Source organism: Diadema setosum, chromosome 3, assembly GCF_964275005.1.
Source record: "Diadema setosum chromosome 3, eeDiaSeto1, whole genome shotgun sequence".
Taxonomy (NCBI): Eukaryota; Metazoa; Echinodermata; class Echinoidea; order Diadematoida; family Diadematidae; genus Diadema; species Diadema setosum.
In genome coordinates, this window is record NC_092687.1 from 3,483,072 (window position 1) to 3,501,074 (window position 18,003).

General features: G+C 41.0%; 1 protein-coding gene and 1 pseudogene across 1 annotated transcript; both read right to left on the reverse strand.

Moving 5' to 3' along the window:
• Nucleotides 1-4,199: 4,199 nt before the first annotated feature.
• LOC140226672 (uncharacterized) lies at nucleotides 4,200-7,601 on the reverse strand. Its single transcript, XM_072307111.1, has 2 exons — nucleotides 5,720-7,601; nucleotides 4,200-5,643 (listed from the first exon to the last, which is right to left on the reverse strand). Exons 1-2 carry the CDS (start codon nucleotides 7,453-7,455, stop codon nucleotides 4,200-4,202), a joined length of 3,180 nt encoding a protein of 1,059 aa, XP_072163212.1. The 5' UTR covers nucleotides 7,456-7,601.
• Nucleotides 7,602-12,182: 4,581 nt separating this feature from the next.
• The window catches only part of LOC140246972 (NLR family CARD domain-containing protein 4-like), a 64,831-nt pseudogene continuing 59,010 nt past the window's right edge, over nucleotides 12,183-18,003 (reverse strand).

Genomic DNA, 18,003 nt, shown 5'->3' on the forward strand with positions numbered 1-18,003 from the left:
GATATTGTGCATTCCAGAAAATGTAGTCATACATGTGGTCGTGATGAAATGAGCACTTCTTTTTTAAAACAGATTGTTGGGAGTATATTGACACCTTTAATACATATCTGTAATTTGTCGTTGTCAACTGGTGTATTTCCAAACGCATGTAAAATTGCAAAAGTTATTCCAATATACAAAAAAGATGACTCTTCTTTTGTCTCGAATTACCGACCTATCTCTATTCTTCCTAGTCTTTCTAAAGTCATAGAAAGACTTGTTTATAACAGACTGTATGATTTTTTATTACAAAATGATATACTGAACCAAGACCAATATGGTTTCAGGAAATTTCACTCTACTGATATGGCACTAGCCCAGTTGTATGACAGAGTGTCGACTGCCGTAGCTGAACAAAAACATGTCATTGGTGTGTTCATGGACCTAAGCAAGGCATTCGACACTCTTGACCACACTATCCTTTTACGCAAACTACATTGTTATGGAGTTCGTGGCATTCCACTGGAATGGTTTGAAGATTATTTATCAAACAGACAGCAATACGTATACTATGAATCGGTAAACTCTGAAGTTTTACCCATACATTGTGGCGTCCCACAAGGATCCATATTGGGACCATTATTATTTCTAGTGTATATAAATGATATTACAAATTCCTCTAAGTTACTGCAATATATCCTGTTCGCCGATGACACCAATATATTTTGTTCCAATTCTGATTTTCAGTCGCTTTTAAGAACTCTTAATACTGAATTGCCGAAATTATCTACATGGTTCAAGAGCAATAGATTGTCACTCAACTTAAAAAAGACAAATCTTATTTATTTTCATAATAAGAAGCATAAAAATGAAATGCGCCAATTGAATATAATGGTGGATGGTATATTATTGGAGCAAAAAGAAAGTGTCAAATTCCTTGGAATATATATCAGTGAAAATATGAAATGGAATGCTCATGTGCAATACATCTCAGATAAAGTGTCTCGTAACGTTGGTATACTCTGTAAGCTTAAGTATTATGTCCCAAAGAATATTCTATTTATGCTTTATAATTCGTTGATATTGTCGAATATCTCATATTGTAACATTGTTTGGGCAACTGCGAAAAGTCACATTGACAGTATATTGCTCCTACAAAAGAAAGCTATACGTATATGTACCAATTCAGGTCATTGGGACCATTCAGATCCTTTGTTCCTAGAATTAAAAACACTAAAGGTAAATGATATTAATTTTTTGCAAAATTCACTTTTTATGTTTCGTCTGTATAACGGTCAGTTGCCATCTTCTTTCTTCTCATTATTTTAGCTAAACAAGGATATACTTTCTTATCCCACAAGGCAATCTGATAAATTTCATCTACAAAATCCTAAAACCGTGATGGCTCTGAAATCTATCAGACACACTGGACCTGATATTTAGAACTCTCTTCCTTCAGAAATTCGAATTTTATAGTCTATGTATTCTTTCAAGAAAGCTGTAAAGACAATGCTGCTCTCTGGATATCAGTGATCTTATAATGTCATTGCAATTGTATTGTATGTGAAATTCCCTCGTTATTGCGTAATGTTATGTAACCGACCATGTCCTGTAACTGTTCACCTGTACCTTGGTGAGAAAATACTTTGCCATGCTTTACTATTCAGCGATCCAGGTGATCTCACTTTGTGTATTGGCGAAAGCAGACAGACCTCTCCTCTCTCCTATCCTATCTCTATGCAAGTCATCCCTCCCCTTATTTTCCTATATGTTATGTATTATGTACGAGGGCTGCATGCAAATCAAGCAGTGCTTAAGCTGTAGCCCTTCTGCGTTATTCATTGCATCACTGATAATTATGTTCTGTTGTACATTGTAAAGGCAATGAAGAAACTGTATTGCTGTACATTCTAAAGGTAATGAAGAAACTTACCTTGTTAGCAATTAATGTTTATGTATATCCATTTGTATGTATGGTACCATTGTTACAGAATTTGCCCGATTTCCATCCTTATATATGGAAATAAACGGAACAAAGAAATTTTCATAACCTCTGAGAACTGTTGGCAGGCTGTAACTCATACAAGATGAAACGGAGGAACCAATGTGCATTCAGTTAACTCAAATATTTTAATTGTCTATAACTGTGAATCTTGGTTTTACAGCAAATTATAAAAAGAGAAAAAACGAACATAAATTATTCCTGCTCAGTGGCTTTCTGGCTCTTAGGACTTTATTATGTTTAACTTAAATTGGCCTTTTTTTCACCTCGAATGGCTGTCACGGGTGTACGTTGCGTGACGATGGCTTATGACGACGATGTATGACGATGACAATGCAGGTCGACGACGGTGTCGGTCGACAGCGGGGCCCCGTTACGCTGGTGCTGGGATGGACTGTCGCGTGGTCTGTCGTAGCAACTCTTCGCGATTGCCGTTCGCGTGGTCGCTCTCCCGACGGACGTCTTAGCGGTGTCTCCTCAGCATCCAGGAATGAAGTCCGGTCGACAGTCTATGCTCCCTTACTGCCTCGGAGCTGGTCGACAGTCAACGACGCCTTTATGCACCTGCCTCTTGCAGTGTCAGTGGGCCCTTGACCCTTCGGGAAACCCGGAAACCCTTCAAATATTAAAATATTCAGATCACTTACAGCCAGAGCACTTGAGCACATTCATATTATCCTAATCAACGTTCAAATTACCTCATTATAAATATACAAATGTATCTCAGCTCATGCAACCATAAATAACAACCATTCTATATTCTATATCACATATTAACTTGAGCGTTTAACAATAACCATTGTATCTACATCACATATTAACTGAAACCTTTATCACAATTCACTCTCAATTCGGATATCCGTTACACAAACGAATTATGCCAGTTGAATACATAAACATTTCAAAATTAATGCACTTACCACTATCTGTGGGTATCTCTAGTTAGTACTGACTGGGGTGGCGGCCCCTATCACCGTTACCGAGTGGCCATTCTCATGCAATGTGTCACGGAGACAGCACCACAGCGTGATGTCCCCTTCACGGCCTGATGTCATACTGCCGCTCCTTGCCACACTTAGCACTACCGTGGCTCTACCGAGAGCGGTCTGGAATGTCTTCCATTGACATGTTAACGAGTTTGCATCAATTTACATTCTTAAGTGCTTATTTACAAATTCTATGCAAATTGACCTCAGTGGAGGAGAGCGTCTGTCACTCCACTCGTGACAAATAACCCCCCATTTAAGATGACAGTCGCTCTGAAACAATAGCCATTTCTCTAATAAAAATCCAATGTCTGTAGCGGGTAAGTACTTTCTCACCGTTACTCTTCTAAATCAGAAGCAGTATACTCCTGATAACAATTCACTGCTTCATAACTTCACTCGTCGTGATACATTACAGACTACTGTTCCAATTATCGGCTGCTGTCCATGGAGACAGTTTATATGTGTATTCTATCGAACCAACAAACTCCGCATTATACTATACAATCTGATTTACTCAGTCAATTGGATAACATATAAACTTCATCATATCTCTTCTAACACTCTTTTGCATTATTATACCAGCCACAGTTCAATAATAAAATTACCTTTTTTGCACCGCACAATACAAAATTGACACTTTCGGCACAATTTCAACAGACTCTTCTTGTTGGCCAGTATAACATTGGAGAATATTATGATACCTGTGCTAATCGCATATTATGTGCATTAGCTGTTGCTACAAAATAAAATGTAATGTGCAAACCCTTCTTATGCACGGTATTATACCGGGGTATCTGATTCAGAGCAGTCAAATAATTTAAGAGATGTATGAGTCAACTGCCTATCTTACCTCATACTCAGCATACATAATGTGTGTAATCCTATAGCTTTCCAATATACCTCCTAACATAACAATACATTCTTTGCAAAATTACGTTGTGATTAAACTCACATATAGTAGAGATAACATGGGCTGTTTACACCTCTATTTCTACTCAGTAGGGCATCTGCTGAGGTAATCAGCCCCAACATTCTCTGAGCCCTTGATTACCTGTACACGATACTGGTATGCCTGCAGTGCAAGCGCCCAGCGCATGACTCTTGGATTTTGCATTCGCGCGTGTGTTAGATGAGCAAGCGGGTAGTGGTCAGTTTGCAGCTGGAATGCTCGGCCATACAAAAAGTACGAGAATTTTTTGACCGCCCACGCAAGAGCTAGACACTCGCGCTCAGCGATTGGGTACACGCGCTCGCGTTTTAGCAGTTTTCGAGAAGCGTTTCGAGAAGAAGTTTTCGATGGCGTGCTCGATGATGTCGGTCCGTCCCGGGACATCGTTCATGACGTCCGAGAACTCCTGCAGGAGAGTCTTTACCTCCCTCATCTTCTCCTCATCTAGCTCGTCGTTGCACTTCACATCATGCACGCTTTCCGACGCTTTGATGGAGGGAAATGAGATGGGCACCGATCCGTCATCATCTACCTGGTCGTCCACGACACTGACGTAGTTCGCCTCCCGTTGTACCTGGTTTTCGCTCTCGACATCGTTGACTTTCTCGTCTTCTCTCCCAATGTACCGCTTCATGAGATTGGCGTGGTAGGTCCTTTCCTTACCATTCACAAGCAGTCGGTAATCGTCTCTGGCGATTCGCTGCACGACTTCGAATGGACCTCGCCATTGCATTTGCAGTTTATTCCTCGTCGTCGGTAACAGGAGTAGCACTTTGTCGCCGCACTCGAAGCGTCTCTCCTTCGTCTTCACGTCGAAGTGTTTCTCGTATTTCCTTGATGCTTTGGACAGCTCCTCTTTGGCGAGTTCACACGTCTGTTCGAGTCGGTTTTGGAGATCGATGACGTACTGGTACGTAGTCTTCGTTTCCTCCTCAGGGATTTCCTTAGTCCACAGCTCTTTCAGTACTGTCATGGGTCCTCTCACCACTCTGCCATACATGAGTTCGAAAGGAGAAAAGCCAAGGCTTTCGTGAGGCACCTCTCGATAAGCGAAGAGAAGAGCTGGCAGGAAGCGGTCCCAGTCGCTAGGTAGCTCCTGGCACATCCTCCTCAGCATCTGTTTCAACGTGCCGTTGAATCTCTCGCAGGCGCCGTTCGCCATCGGGTGGTATGGTGTCGTGTGAAATTGCTTCACTCCCAGAAGTTGAGCTGCTTTTTTCATCACACCTGAAACGAATTGAGTGCCGTTTTCAGAGAGTATCTCATTAGGAATGCCTAACCTCGAGAATACTTCAACTAACGCCTCTGCTACCCGTTCTGCTTCGATTCGTGGTAACGCTACCGCCTCTGGGTATCTAGTTGCAAGATCGATTATCGTCAGGATATATCGATTCCCTCTTTCAGTGATCGGTTCAAGTGGTCCGATCAAATCGACCGCCACTCTACGGAAACATGTATCAATCAAAGGGGGGATGGTCAGGGGTACTTTCCCTATCTTACCCTTTGGCGTAGTGCGTTGACATGAATCGCATGATGCACAGTAACGCTTGACATCGGCTTGAATTCCTGGCCAATAGAAGTGGGCGAGAATCCGGTCAGCCGTCTTCTTCGTCTGCAGGTGACCTGCTAGAGGGGAGTCGTGAGCTAGTCGGAGTACTTCACTGCGATACGGCTGGGGCACCACTAGCTGCGTGAATGTCTTTCCTCTCTCGACGTAGGGAGACCTGTATTCACGGAAGAGAAGATTGTCACGACAAAAATATCTGACCTCACTTTCTTTCCCTACAGCCTTAGCCTCACCTTTCTCCGCCAGCTTTCGAAGTTTCTCCAGCGTAGCATCTCGTGCCTGCTCTCTGATCATCTCTTCCCTGGTTGCAGTGGTCTGCTGATCCTAGTCTCTTCCAAGGCCGTTCCTTCGATTTCCTCATGCCTCTTGTCTCTACTGCTGCACTTTCGTTGGTTGTAGGTAGGGGTGTTGGTAACTGCTTCACACTCTCGTTAGTGTGGGGACGATCACGACTGTCGGAGGTCGTTGTGATGCCGTTCTGCGTTGTCCCTTTCGAAGACTCTGCTTCCGCGGACTCTGCCTCTGAACCGGAGGTCGTCATCTCCTCAGCTGACGGCTTCTCCCTAGCATCCTCTCCGCTCCATCCGATGTCCTCGTCACCAGGCTGCCTAGCACCACTAACATTACCTATGATTAGATCGTAGATAGGATTCGTCATACATAAAGCATGTGTTGTTCCAACAAAGTATGGTGAGTCGATTTCAACTTTTGCTAGTGGCACTTTTCTCACAGTACCATCTATGAGCACACAAGTTTGAATCTCACCAGTCAGCTGTGATTCCTCTATCAGTTGACGTTTCACCACTACGGTGTTGCAACCAGTGTCTCTCAGCACCTTCACTCTTTTACCATTTAACATACCTTCACCTGTCGGCATGTCTGTGCCTATGTTACACCCACCGCTAAGAAGGGGTAACTCGTGACCACACATCAGTTTAACAGAAGGTGTGCCACTAACATTCCCTCTCTCGTGAGCATCATGAGTAGGGCATACTCCTACCACACATGTTGCCCCCGTCTGTTTTGACTTTGGCACATGCTGCTTGCTAGTTACTTTCGACTGGTCAGTTTTACGGTCTGGACACTTAGAAGCAAAATGTCCTTGCTTACCACAGACAAAGCAACCCTGGTTGTCACGTGACGTAGTGCCCCCTTTCTTTGCTTGGCTTGCTTCGTTGCCCTGGTTACGAGACTTATTATCGTCGCGTGCGCGCTTACCAGAGCCACCATGCCCGTGTGCGTCCCGATACCGATCTGCGATATCTGCCATCTCCTTCACCGATCGTGGGTTTCTCTCACGAATGAAAACAGATAATCCACGATCACAACATTTGAGCAGCTGTTCACGCACCGTTAGCTCTAGTAGCCCTTCATAGGACTTACTTGTACCCGACATTTCTACCCATCTGGTAGCATATCCGGTTATGCGTGTTGCAAATTGCCCAAATGATTCACCCATTTTCTGCCGCGCCTCTCGAAAACGTTTGCGAAAGCCTTCTTCGGTTAGCGCAAACTGCCGCAAGAGTGTATCTTTCAGACTTTCATAGTCGTCGGCTTCATTTGCCGGTAAGAGAGAATAAACTTCTAAAGCGCGCCCGGTCAAAAGGTTCCCCAATGCAGGAGCCCAGCATTCCTCTGGCCACTGACTTTGTTTTGCATATCTCTCAAAGCGCAACAGATAAGCGTCCAAATCGTCAGAGTCAGCGCGAAACGCCGGCAAGCTTGGCAGGCTACTCCTTACACTATTTGTTGCCTTCACATTGACACTCTTATATTGAGCTATTTCTAACTCAATCCTCTTTTGCTTGGTTATTTCTTCCCTCTGTACCTGTCTTTCATCTCTTTCTAACTTTTCATCTCGTCTCTTTTCTTCGAGATACTTGTCTCTTTCAGTGCGGGCAAACTCCACTAGTTCTGCACCTTGCAATCCACAATCTTTACCTAACTGTATGTACTTCTCTAATTCCATTGTGATATCTTATACACACAACATGAGGTTACACAAATCACGTCTCAAATTCTTGTATGAATAAACCCTGCCAAGTTCTCTCCAGCGGACGAGCCCCCAATTGTCACAGAATTTGCCCGATTTCCATCCTTATATATGGAAATAAACGGAACAAAGAAATTTTTATAACCTCTGAGAACTGTTGGCAGGCTGTAACTCATACAAGATGGAACGGAGGAGCCAATGTGCATTCAGTTAACTCAAATATTTTAATTGTCTATAACTGTGAATCTTGGTTTTACAGCAAATTATAAAAAGAGAAAAAACGAACATAAATTATTCCTGCTCAGTGGCTTTCTGGCTCTTAGGACTTTATTATGTTTAACTTAAATTGGACTTATTTCACCTCGAATGGCTGTCACGGGTGTACGTTGCGTGACGATGGCTTATGACGACGATGTATGACGATGACAATGCAGGTCGACGACGGTGTCGGTCGACGGCGGGGCCCCGTTACGCTGGTGCTGGGATGGACTGTCGCGTGGTCTGTCGTAGCAACTCTTCGCGATTGCCGTTCGCGTGGTCGCTCTCCCGACGGACGTCTTAGCGGTGTCTCCTCAGCATCCAGGAATGAAGTCCGGTCGACAGTCTATGCTCCCTTACTGCCTCGGAGCTGGTCGACAGTCAACGACGCCTTTATGCACCTGCCTCTTGCAGTGTCAGTGGGCCCTTGACCCTTCGGGAAACCCGGAAACCCTTCAAATATTAAAATATTCAGATCACTTACAGCCAGAGCACTTGAGCACATTCATATTATCCTAATCAACGTTCAAATTACCTCATTATAAATATACAAATGTATCTCAGCTCATGCAACCATAAATAACAACCATTCTATATTCTATATCACATATTAACTTGAGCGTTTAACAATAACCATTGTATCTACATCACATATTAACTGAAACCTTTATCACAATTCACTCTCAATTCGGATATCCGTTACACAAACGAATTATGCCAATTGAATACATAAACATTTCAAAATTAATGCACTTACCACTATCTGTGGGTATCTCTAGTTAGTACTGATTGGGGTGGCGGCCCCTATCACCGTTACCGAGTGGCCATTCTCATGCAATGTGTCACGGAGACAGCACCACAGCGTGATGTCCCCTTCACGGCCTGATGTCATACTGCCGCTCCTTGCCACACTTAGCACTACCGTGGCTCTACCGAGAGCGGTCTGGAATGTCTTCCATTGACATGTTAACGAGTTTGCATCAATTTACATTCTTAAGTGCTTATTTACAAATTCTATGCAAATTGACCTCAGTGGAGGAGAGCGTCTGTCACTCCACTCGTGACAACCATCAATGTATATGATATATGTGTATCTGCATGAGCAATGATATAATGCAGGAACCAATAAAATCAAATCAAATCAAATCAAAGTTCTTGTTTTACCCCAGATGCAAAAGTTAGATTGGCAATCTGTTCATGTTGGTATTAAAACGCAGGATATTGGAAAAGGACAACTCATAAACCATTTGATATTATTGATAAAATGGATGATATTTGTATTTTTGAAGGAAAAGAGCAGGCCCCCTTTGATAAGAGAAATTAGAGAAAGAATGTTAGAAAGTAGAGAAGAAGAAAGGAAATTAGCAATGAAACGAGGTACGCTGGCCCTGCACAGCAGGAAATGGAATCAATTAATGACACGGGATACTTACTGCACTACTATATGATACCTTTTTTTGTGCTTTTTGTTGTTGAGTATTTGATGAACAGGTTCGATGTTTGTGGGCGTGTGTGTGTGTGCGTGTGCGCGCGCAAATATGTGTGTATCTGTGCTGGAGTGAGGTATACCTGGAGTATGCCTATTTAGAGGGGGAAGTGTTGTTGAGGTTATACGGGTGAGCGATGAAGGGGTAATGTTTATAGGTACGAATCATGTACAGACATTGATCATGAAGATTTGTAAAATGTTTGTATATTGGATTGTGTGTACATAGGTATGTAGGCTTTTTGTTGACACCTGATGCATAGGTATGCAGACCTTGTGTTTGACCCCTTAACAATATTGATTTCATTATCTCATAATCACTGCTGTGACGAGTATACGGACGCAGTCAATGGGTATATTTTGTAATGTGTATAGTACATACATTTTGGTTTTGCTGACCCATTAGCCATTAACAATTGATTTTATAATTATTGCGGGGATGATTATATTTGTGAAGCAGTTACTGTGTATTGTATACTAGTAGTAGAACAATCGGAAATTTACACAATGACAATCCTAAGAATTATTTTGTAATATTTTGATATACGTTTGAAATGTCACGCTGCAAGCAACACAATTAAATATTGAATTGTAATCAATGATAGATGATGAAATCGAAATAAAATATTGTTTGAAACACAAAAAAAAGTCACTATTATTGCGTAATTCTAAAGCCCTCGCCGCTTGGCCGCCGACGCCGCCGCGCGCACCATGCTTTGTTTTGTCTTCAATGGGGTCAAGAGCAATGCTTCATTAGCATACGCCCTAGCAACGGAGGCGGAGTCTCGATCGGGCAAGAACAATAAATGCGAAACGTTGTTAACTATTCTGTAACGCCTTGATTGATAACTGGTAATTATGATATTTTAAATGACTCATTGTTTTCATCTTGCCTTTGGGGTTCAGCCTCGAAAAGTCAATGGCCTATTACTGTTCCCCTCCACACTCGTCACTTAACCCGAGTCACCAATTTTGATTTTTATGTTGCATCATTTTCCTAATTATTGTTTTTTCTGTATGTATATATGTTGTTATGCTGTATGAAATCACATCGATTTCATTTTCTTTCTTTTTTATGAGATGTCGAAAAATAAACTTGAAACTTGAAAACTTGAAACTTGAAACGCAACGGAAAGGCGAGCGTTCGAAAAAAAAAATGTAACCGAAAAAAATTGTGATTTGGGACACTTGTACTCATTTTTATACGCTGAAATTTTCTGCACAAATAAAATTTCGACCCGAGCAGTGCTTCCCCTTCATTTTCGGCTCATTACGGGAACACTCTTCGTGCGACTTATGACTCATATTATGACTCTTGTCTTCTGTGTATTTTTTAGAAGTAGGACCTATTTGAGAAAGTGACAGAAAGCTGTGTCGCTACTCAAAAGTGTGCTTCTTCATTTTGTTTTTTTTTAATCAGAATGTTTGTAATGATAGCTGTTTGTCGTGTATTGCGTGTAGCTGACATGTGAGAGGTCAAGTCTGCAAAGAATTTGGCTAACAGCTTTGCGAAGTAGCAGCGCTAATTGTCAATTGAAATGTGTATTCTGAGGAATTCCGAATGAAAGAACTCGGACGACACTGTTCACGCCTTGTATCCGAGTAAACCCGGCATCAACGAAGCCTTGAACAATGAAAGATAAACTTCTTGCTATCACGGGGTGGATAATCACGCAACCACTATTCTTTCTTCGCCATTGATAACAGAATCAGTGACGTAATGGAGCAACAGTGTTGGAGGATCGGCATTATGTCTGCTTATTTGTAAAATAATTTTTCAGCCCCTTTTGTGTTCAGAACCACAGTCAGGGACGCTAACTTACTTTTTCTCCTACAAGCTATCGTTACTATCGTAAAACGTGAATTTTATGAAAGGTTAAAAGTGATCGCGGAATCAGTTCTTCTATAGTGCGTGACACCAAGCTTTATAATAGCATACCACGCTTAAATCGTTTACCTGTATAGAAAGGGCGGGAATACTCACTTATCGCAATCATCCGGATTTGAGAGTGATACACTCTACTATTTTTCTTCATCTTTCCCCCCGACAAAGACCATGGTAATTCAAAACAAACAAACAAACAAATCAACAAGCAGTTGCATTATATCAGAACGTACAGAATTTTTGTGTTTCATGTATGTATAGGTCATTTGTTGTCGTTTTTTTACAGCGTTTCCTAATAAATGCCTTGAACGAAAACCCAACACAACTTTTATCAAGAGGGAAGGAAACTTAGATTCAAATATAACATAGTTTGTAGAAATCAGACATCAGGCAATCAGGCAATCATATACACATCCGCATGGCCGATTGTAATCTCTTACTTTGACTATTAAACATGATCGCCTGCATTTACGTGCTTTTTCTAATTTCTTGAACTCTGCCTCATTTTCTCTTTCTTTTTTTTTTTACAATTGCTCGCAACATTTAAAAATCATAACACAGTCTGCTATCCCACAACATAATATTCCATTTGATTCGTCACTTATTGTTGGTCGGGTGACGCCAAATGTTGGAATCTCGAGCGATGATACATGGCATTTTGTTTGTTGGTTTTTGTCTCATCGCTCAAAAGAATTTTGACTACGATTACAGAGGTATCATCTACAAGACTTAACTGATGGTTTACAGAAGTGATCGTCAATTCAGTAAGGATTAGTCAAATCATGAATTCACTTTACCCATCATGTCTAATCGAACAACGACATTGTTGGGGGTAACCGCGCCTTTTTATTCTTATAGTTCAAACTAATTCTTTACATAATCAAAACAAATATTTTTTTATATAATAATACTCAAAAGATGGCCTACAATGTAAGTCAAAACTTTCTACAAAGATTGCATGCGGCAATCTCTACTGGCCTAAACAAGTTTTCTAGAGCTATCAGTTCCCCCTATGACGATGACTTCAATCACACAAAAAAATAATAATGTTTCAGTACTTATGGTAAACGTATTTCAAATGCTAATACATGTACATAAAACAAAATAACTGACACTGACAAGGGCAAAAGACGAATTAGATAATACATTGAGTAAGATTATTATGGCAAAATACCTTACCTTTAATCGTGGGGCCAATAAAGCCATCGCTGTAAAGAAGTCATCATCCAGTCTAGCATCTTCCAAGACCAATGATGTGAGGTTGGGGAGTAAGTTAATGTCTCGACCAGGAGCTTGACTGACATCCATGCTTGTCACTCGAGAGTTATCTGAACGCTCTGCTGCCTTTTAATGGAAGTAAGGAAGTAAAATGCATTATTATTCTTCCAGATATATTTGCGTACAATAATGTGTTCAGTATCAAGCTATCAAACATATACATATGACGCCAAAAGGTCAAATTTCGAGTTAAAGCAGGAAATGAGAGCATCAGGGTATTAAATGTTGTACAGTTTTTTGTTAACATTACTTTAGGTATGGCCATTTGAATGCCATAACTATGGATCTCCTGATGACATCCAAATTTACCTAGACACACAGCGACGTAAGGCGGCCCCTTTCTGGAAATGTGCAATATCGTGTATTAATAGAAATTGTGGTCAAAATATGAAGAAGTACTACCTAAATACTGCATACCTAGCGCATCAGTAATGCATCGGTAATGCTCATAGAAAAGAACAAAAATCTATGAAATGACCTGTAGGAGAGGACGGGTAATTGCCAGGTTGTCACATACCTTACACAGGAAGATCCATCCACGACCTGTGTGTCTCCTAGCAATACGTAGCGCCGATACTTGTTTCAGGAGAGGAATCATAGGCTCCAGAGCATCCTTTTCGTGGCATTCAAATGCGACATCAACGAGGAAAGCAGCATCATCACCATTTTGGGTAATACCTCCATCATGCTTCTGGCACAAGGATATGATGACATCCCTTCCGACTTCCTTATTTTGTGCAACGGTGAAGTAAAGCAGATATTCATACAATACGCATTCCTCCATCACCTCGCTATTTATTCGGTTGAACTCGTCCCTGTTGCTTCCATACAGCCATGCCAAATGCATCCCTGCCAGAAACTCCAGGAATAACTTGTGGAGAATTTGATATTCGACTACAATCTCCGTCCTTCTCCTGTTGTTTTCTCTTCTGCCAACAAACCACTTATCTCTTGTAAGCACTCCAATTTCACAGACGGTTTTTAGGTCAAATGGGCTTGTCGTTAAGTCCTCCTCCCTAAACACAAGCTTGTTCTTAAGGAGGCAATACAACGCATCTTTGCTGAACTGCTGTAAACTGTTTCTGCCTTGCTTTAACTTTTCTGCCTGCCTCTTCTGGTTTTTCTCCTTTCCAGCATAACGATCATTCAGATGCTTAATTAATTCTTGGAAGAGTTGAGCGAATGTTTCGAGTCCTTGAATTACACTGCGGCTCCCTTCATTCTGCCAAATGGAACAAAGCATGCTGCAGAAGATTGGATAAGGCGTCATATTCTCTGCCACAAGACTGTCTTCGTCTGTCATAAACCTGATGAGACCGTCTTTAGTTTCCTTGTTGTCGGGGAAGAATTTAGCAATGTAAGAATTCACATCTTCTTTCTTGAAGCCCTCAATTTCAACAAATTTATATCGCTTTTCCAGTTCGGTATAGGATTTAATTTCCATAGCTCTCCGCGGTCGAGTGGTGACAACAACTGGGGAGTATTTGTACTTATTGCCCGTTAACACAGCAATAATATCATCTTTTAAGGCATTTCCATCCATGTCTTTGCTGTATTCGTCAAGACCATCACAGAGAATCAACACTTTTCTTTGGTTCTTTCGAATGTATTCTTCTACTCTTAGCCCATCAAATCCCACTTCATCAGATATTTTGCACATGATGATATCTCCAAAGGACATGTTTGCCGTGATATCCCTCAAAGGAATTAGGAAAAGGAGATCAATTGCCTCCAGGCATTTCCCCGAAGCCCAGCCCAGAGTAAGTTTAGCAAGGAAAGTTGTTTTGCCAACGCCAGCCTCTCCAAACAGTACAATACGGTTTTTCGACTCTTTATTAGTGCAGATGTTCTCCAAGTGTGTAATAAAATCACCGTACTTCATGTCTGTTTTTTTACCCTTCATACCTTCATAGAACATCGCCAGATTCGTATAAATGTCGTCTAGATTCATTGATGATTGGAAATGAAGTGGAGAAGTGCGTACTGTGCTGTACATGCGCTGATAAAATATTCGGAGCTCCCTTTTCAATTGCAGAACTTCGTCATGTGTAAGGCAATCGGATTTTCCCTCTGAAACACGGGCTAATTCTATATCAAAGACAAACAAACACGAAATTAAATGAAATGCGTCCAAGGCAACTGACTTGAAAAGATATTTTCCTAATCGATCTCATCGCTTTCTAACCACACGAAGGGCTCGATAGACTTATATTCAATGTAAAACTATCACGCTATCTGACTAATACCCCCTTAAAACTAAGGGATTTAGAGCAATCCGAAAGGAATCTTTGTTTGCATACTTGAATTGACAAAAGTGCTGTTATCACGGAAAACATTGTTCACAATGACGACGGAAATGTTTTGCTCATTTTGGCCATTTGGGCCACATGTGCCATCTTTCAAGTCTAATGCTCAAAAATTGAGAAAACTTCCGATTCCTTATACCCCTTAATGATTATAAACCAAAACTGCTGTTTCATAACGACATTTCATTACGCAGTTGCGAAGATCAAATTTGCGTATCTATTGTGACCATGCACCACAAAACCAAGCAAACGTCGCCAGACATGAATTTTTAGTTAAGGGCAGATTCTGAAAGAGCAGACTCTAAGCTTTAAAATGATTTATAACTCAATTCGAATGGACCCCCATAACTTATCAAAATACTGGAAAGAAAGCACACACTCTGGAAAAGTGTGAACTGAGAGAAGAGGCTCTGAAGTACATGGTCTATTCAAGCGCGTAATCTTTACCAAGCCGTGCTTGCTTTGCCATGAAAGGAGCAAAACACAGGATGTAAACAATCGGACCAACATCAAAGAAGGGTTATCAGATTAAACTGAAAGCGTGCTATATTAGCACATTCTACCCATAATTAATGCTAACTTTCAAAGCAGGGGCATTATCCTGTCAAGAATTATTAGACTTAAAGGGGCCGTGAAGCCCAAATCAACCTAATTTTCAGGTTTAGGCCAACTTTATGTAATGTTTTGTGCTGATTTCGCATTTACGATTACTTTTTGATGATTCTGATGAATAAAAGTGTTATTTTGAGAGAAGATACAGCTCTGGGAACGCCCCCTGAAAAAATGTCAAAACACGCCCACGGCGCGCGCAAGTCCTCATACGTCATCTCAAGAACGATGCGAGTTCGAGCGCTAGCCGAGCAGACGCTACTCAGCTATATATAGCACGTAGTTCTGATAGCGGATAGCAACACAACTAGTTAGACCTCTAACTTGTTTAGCTATTCTTTTTATGAATAACCCTTGAGGCTTTAAATCAGACAGTAGTGTGGAAGAGAGCGCAAGTCACTCTTCCAGTTCAGATTCCTAACATGACAGTCTTGCTGAATTTTATGACCAAATTCCAGTTATTCTGCCTACTCAACGTGCAGAAATAAGGCCCTACGGCTACACTACTACAACAGTTCGAGCCCGAGCTCGAAAATGAAGTGGAAGATGAAGGTGCAGTCGGAGGTGAAGACGAGAATGAAGAAGACTTTGAGAGGAGGCTGGGCAACAGAGATTGGTAAGTCAAACTGTTGATTTTAATTTAATTGAAATTCTACTGGTTTTTTTTTTCTGTAGTTCCCTAGTTATCAATTTGCCCCTTACCCGTACTTTTCCGGCTTCGGCCTGGGGAGCTGTGCGCGCTTGCCATAGCCGTGCACAGTCACTGTCAGCCGAGCCTGGCCGCTCGGCAAGCTGGCGCGCCATGCATGGCCGTACTATCGATGTATTCGGGGTACCGGGTTTAGCGTAGACGTAGATTTATCGTTGTTTTTGTTTTTTTATGAGCTAGCCTAGGAACTCGTCGACTGAATGAGCAGAATTGAGATTTGTTTCGTTCAGCAATTACATTTGCATAAGCATGATGTTGATTTATGGTAATGGGCTGGACTCTGGGTGATATGAAAAATAAACAACAACGAACAAAACATTTTTATTGTGGACTAATTATTATGGGGAATTATGTATTGATCGGGCTCCCACCAGCTCAGCCCCGGCGGTTTCCCGATGCTGATGCAAGTACGAATAACAGCTGCGCCTAAAGGTCTTGCAACGTGCAAGACGTGACTGCACAGTGACTGCACTGGGCTCATGCTGATGAATGATGATGTTTCATTTCATTAATTATCCCCGCTCTTTATCTGATCATAAAACCTAAATCTGAAATTTATGTGCATTCTTACAATGAACAGAATTTTAATCAGGCATTTTTTGGGCTGCCAACTCTCATGTAGGCTATTGAGTGTTGAGCCGTCAGACTCATTCATTTTGGTCCTTTCTCACTCTAAAACTTTATTTCATTTGCATACATTTCTATTGATCTCACTCATTTTGACTCCCGAATTATAGCATTGGCCTATGGGAGTCTCATTCTCAACTAGTTTCCAGTGTTGGCAACCGTGCATTTTATTGCTTGTCCTGAAAATCTTACAGCAGAATACTAGTAGGCCCTACATGGAGCTGCATGTAGGCTACCTTACCTCGGTTCTAACATTGTTAGATCTAACGTTAGAGTTTAGACCTAACATAGGGCTAGGCCCAATATGTGGAAATTCTTTTCTTTTTCTTCAGCAATTGTAATATTTTTAATCAATGTTTATGTCAACTAAAGAGACAAACTCTGATCATTCCAATTTCAGAGCAAAGTGTTAATTTCTTGTTTCATCTAGTATCTAGTGTTATGATTTTGTTTTTACTTCATTTAAATTCATTGATTTACATACATCTTTTTCTTCTATGAGTATTTAGTGTATTTATACATGGGGGAGGGATTGGAAGTATTGGCCCGTGGTGCATGATAATGAATTTTGGCAAACTTGTAATATATTGCAAACCATGCCTCAATGAAAAATATCTCGTGTACAGGTCACACAAGAATGATAGCTATACACACTTTTTTTCAACCTTGCAAAATAGTAAATGGGAATTCAGGAAAGAGGTCATATGTAATATGATACCGGAAGTGTTCCTAAAAATTGTTATTTTGAATCAAAAAATTCATTTTTGTCACACTTTTTTATTTCAGAAAGAAAGCAATAATCCTCATTTCCTTGATCCCCCATTTCTGTCTTTTGTTCAGGTGCTCATGCAGTGGAGGATGTGTTGCCATGTCGACGGTCAAGGAGTCTGTGTGCTGCTAAGAAATCGCACGAGTGGTTGAAAAGATGGACTCTTTTGCTGGCGACGACTTGGATTGCATCACCATGCACCTATGGTTCAAGACCATTTGCCTGGATGAATATGTATTACACTTAGAGACTGCGTACTATCAGTATACGGGCAACGATGAAGATGCCAGAGGTGATGCCACAGACAAGTAAGTGTTTTTATGTTTTTGTTATTATTTTTTATGTGTTTTATAAGAATTTTAGTTATATTGTAGTTTAGATTTGAAATATTCTTGCATATACCCAAGTTTGTTTGTTTGTGTGTGTGTTTTTTGTGCCAAACTTTTAGGCCAAAAAAGTGAAAACACATTCACGAGAAATATTGTATATAGGCCCTATGTTACATATGCAGCCTTTGACTAATATTTTCATGGATACACTGTATACAGATCTCGCATTGGTGTCTTGCTTAACATGTGAACAATTGAACAATTATTG

Coding starts and splice junctions, on each gene's coding strand:
- LOC140226672 (XM_072307111.1), bottom strand. CDS start 7,455: ATGGAATTAGAGAAGTACATACAGTTAGGTAAAGATTGTGGATTGCAA. Junction 5,644..5,719: donor TCGAAAGCTGGCGGAGAAAG/GTGAGGCTAAGG, acceptor CCGTGAATACAG/GTCTCCCTACGTCGAGAGAG.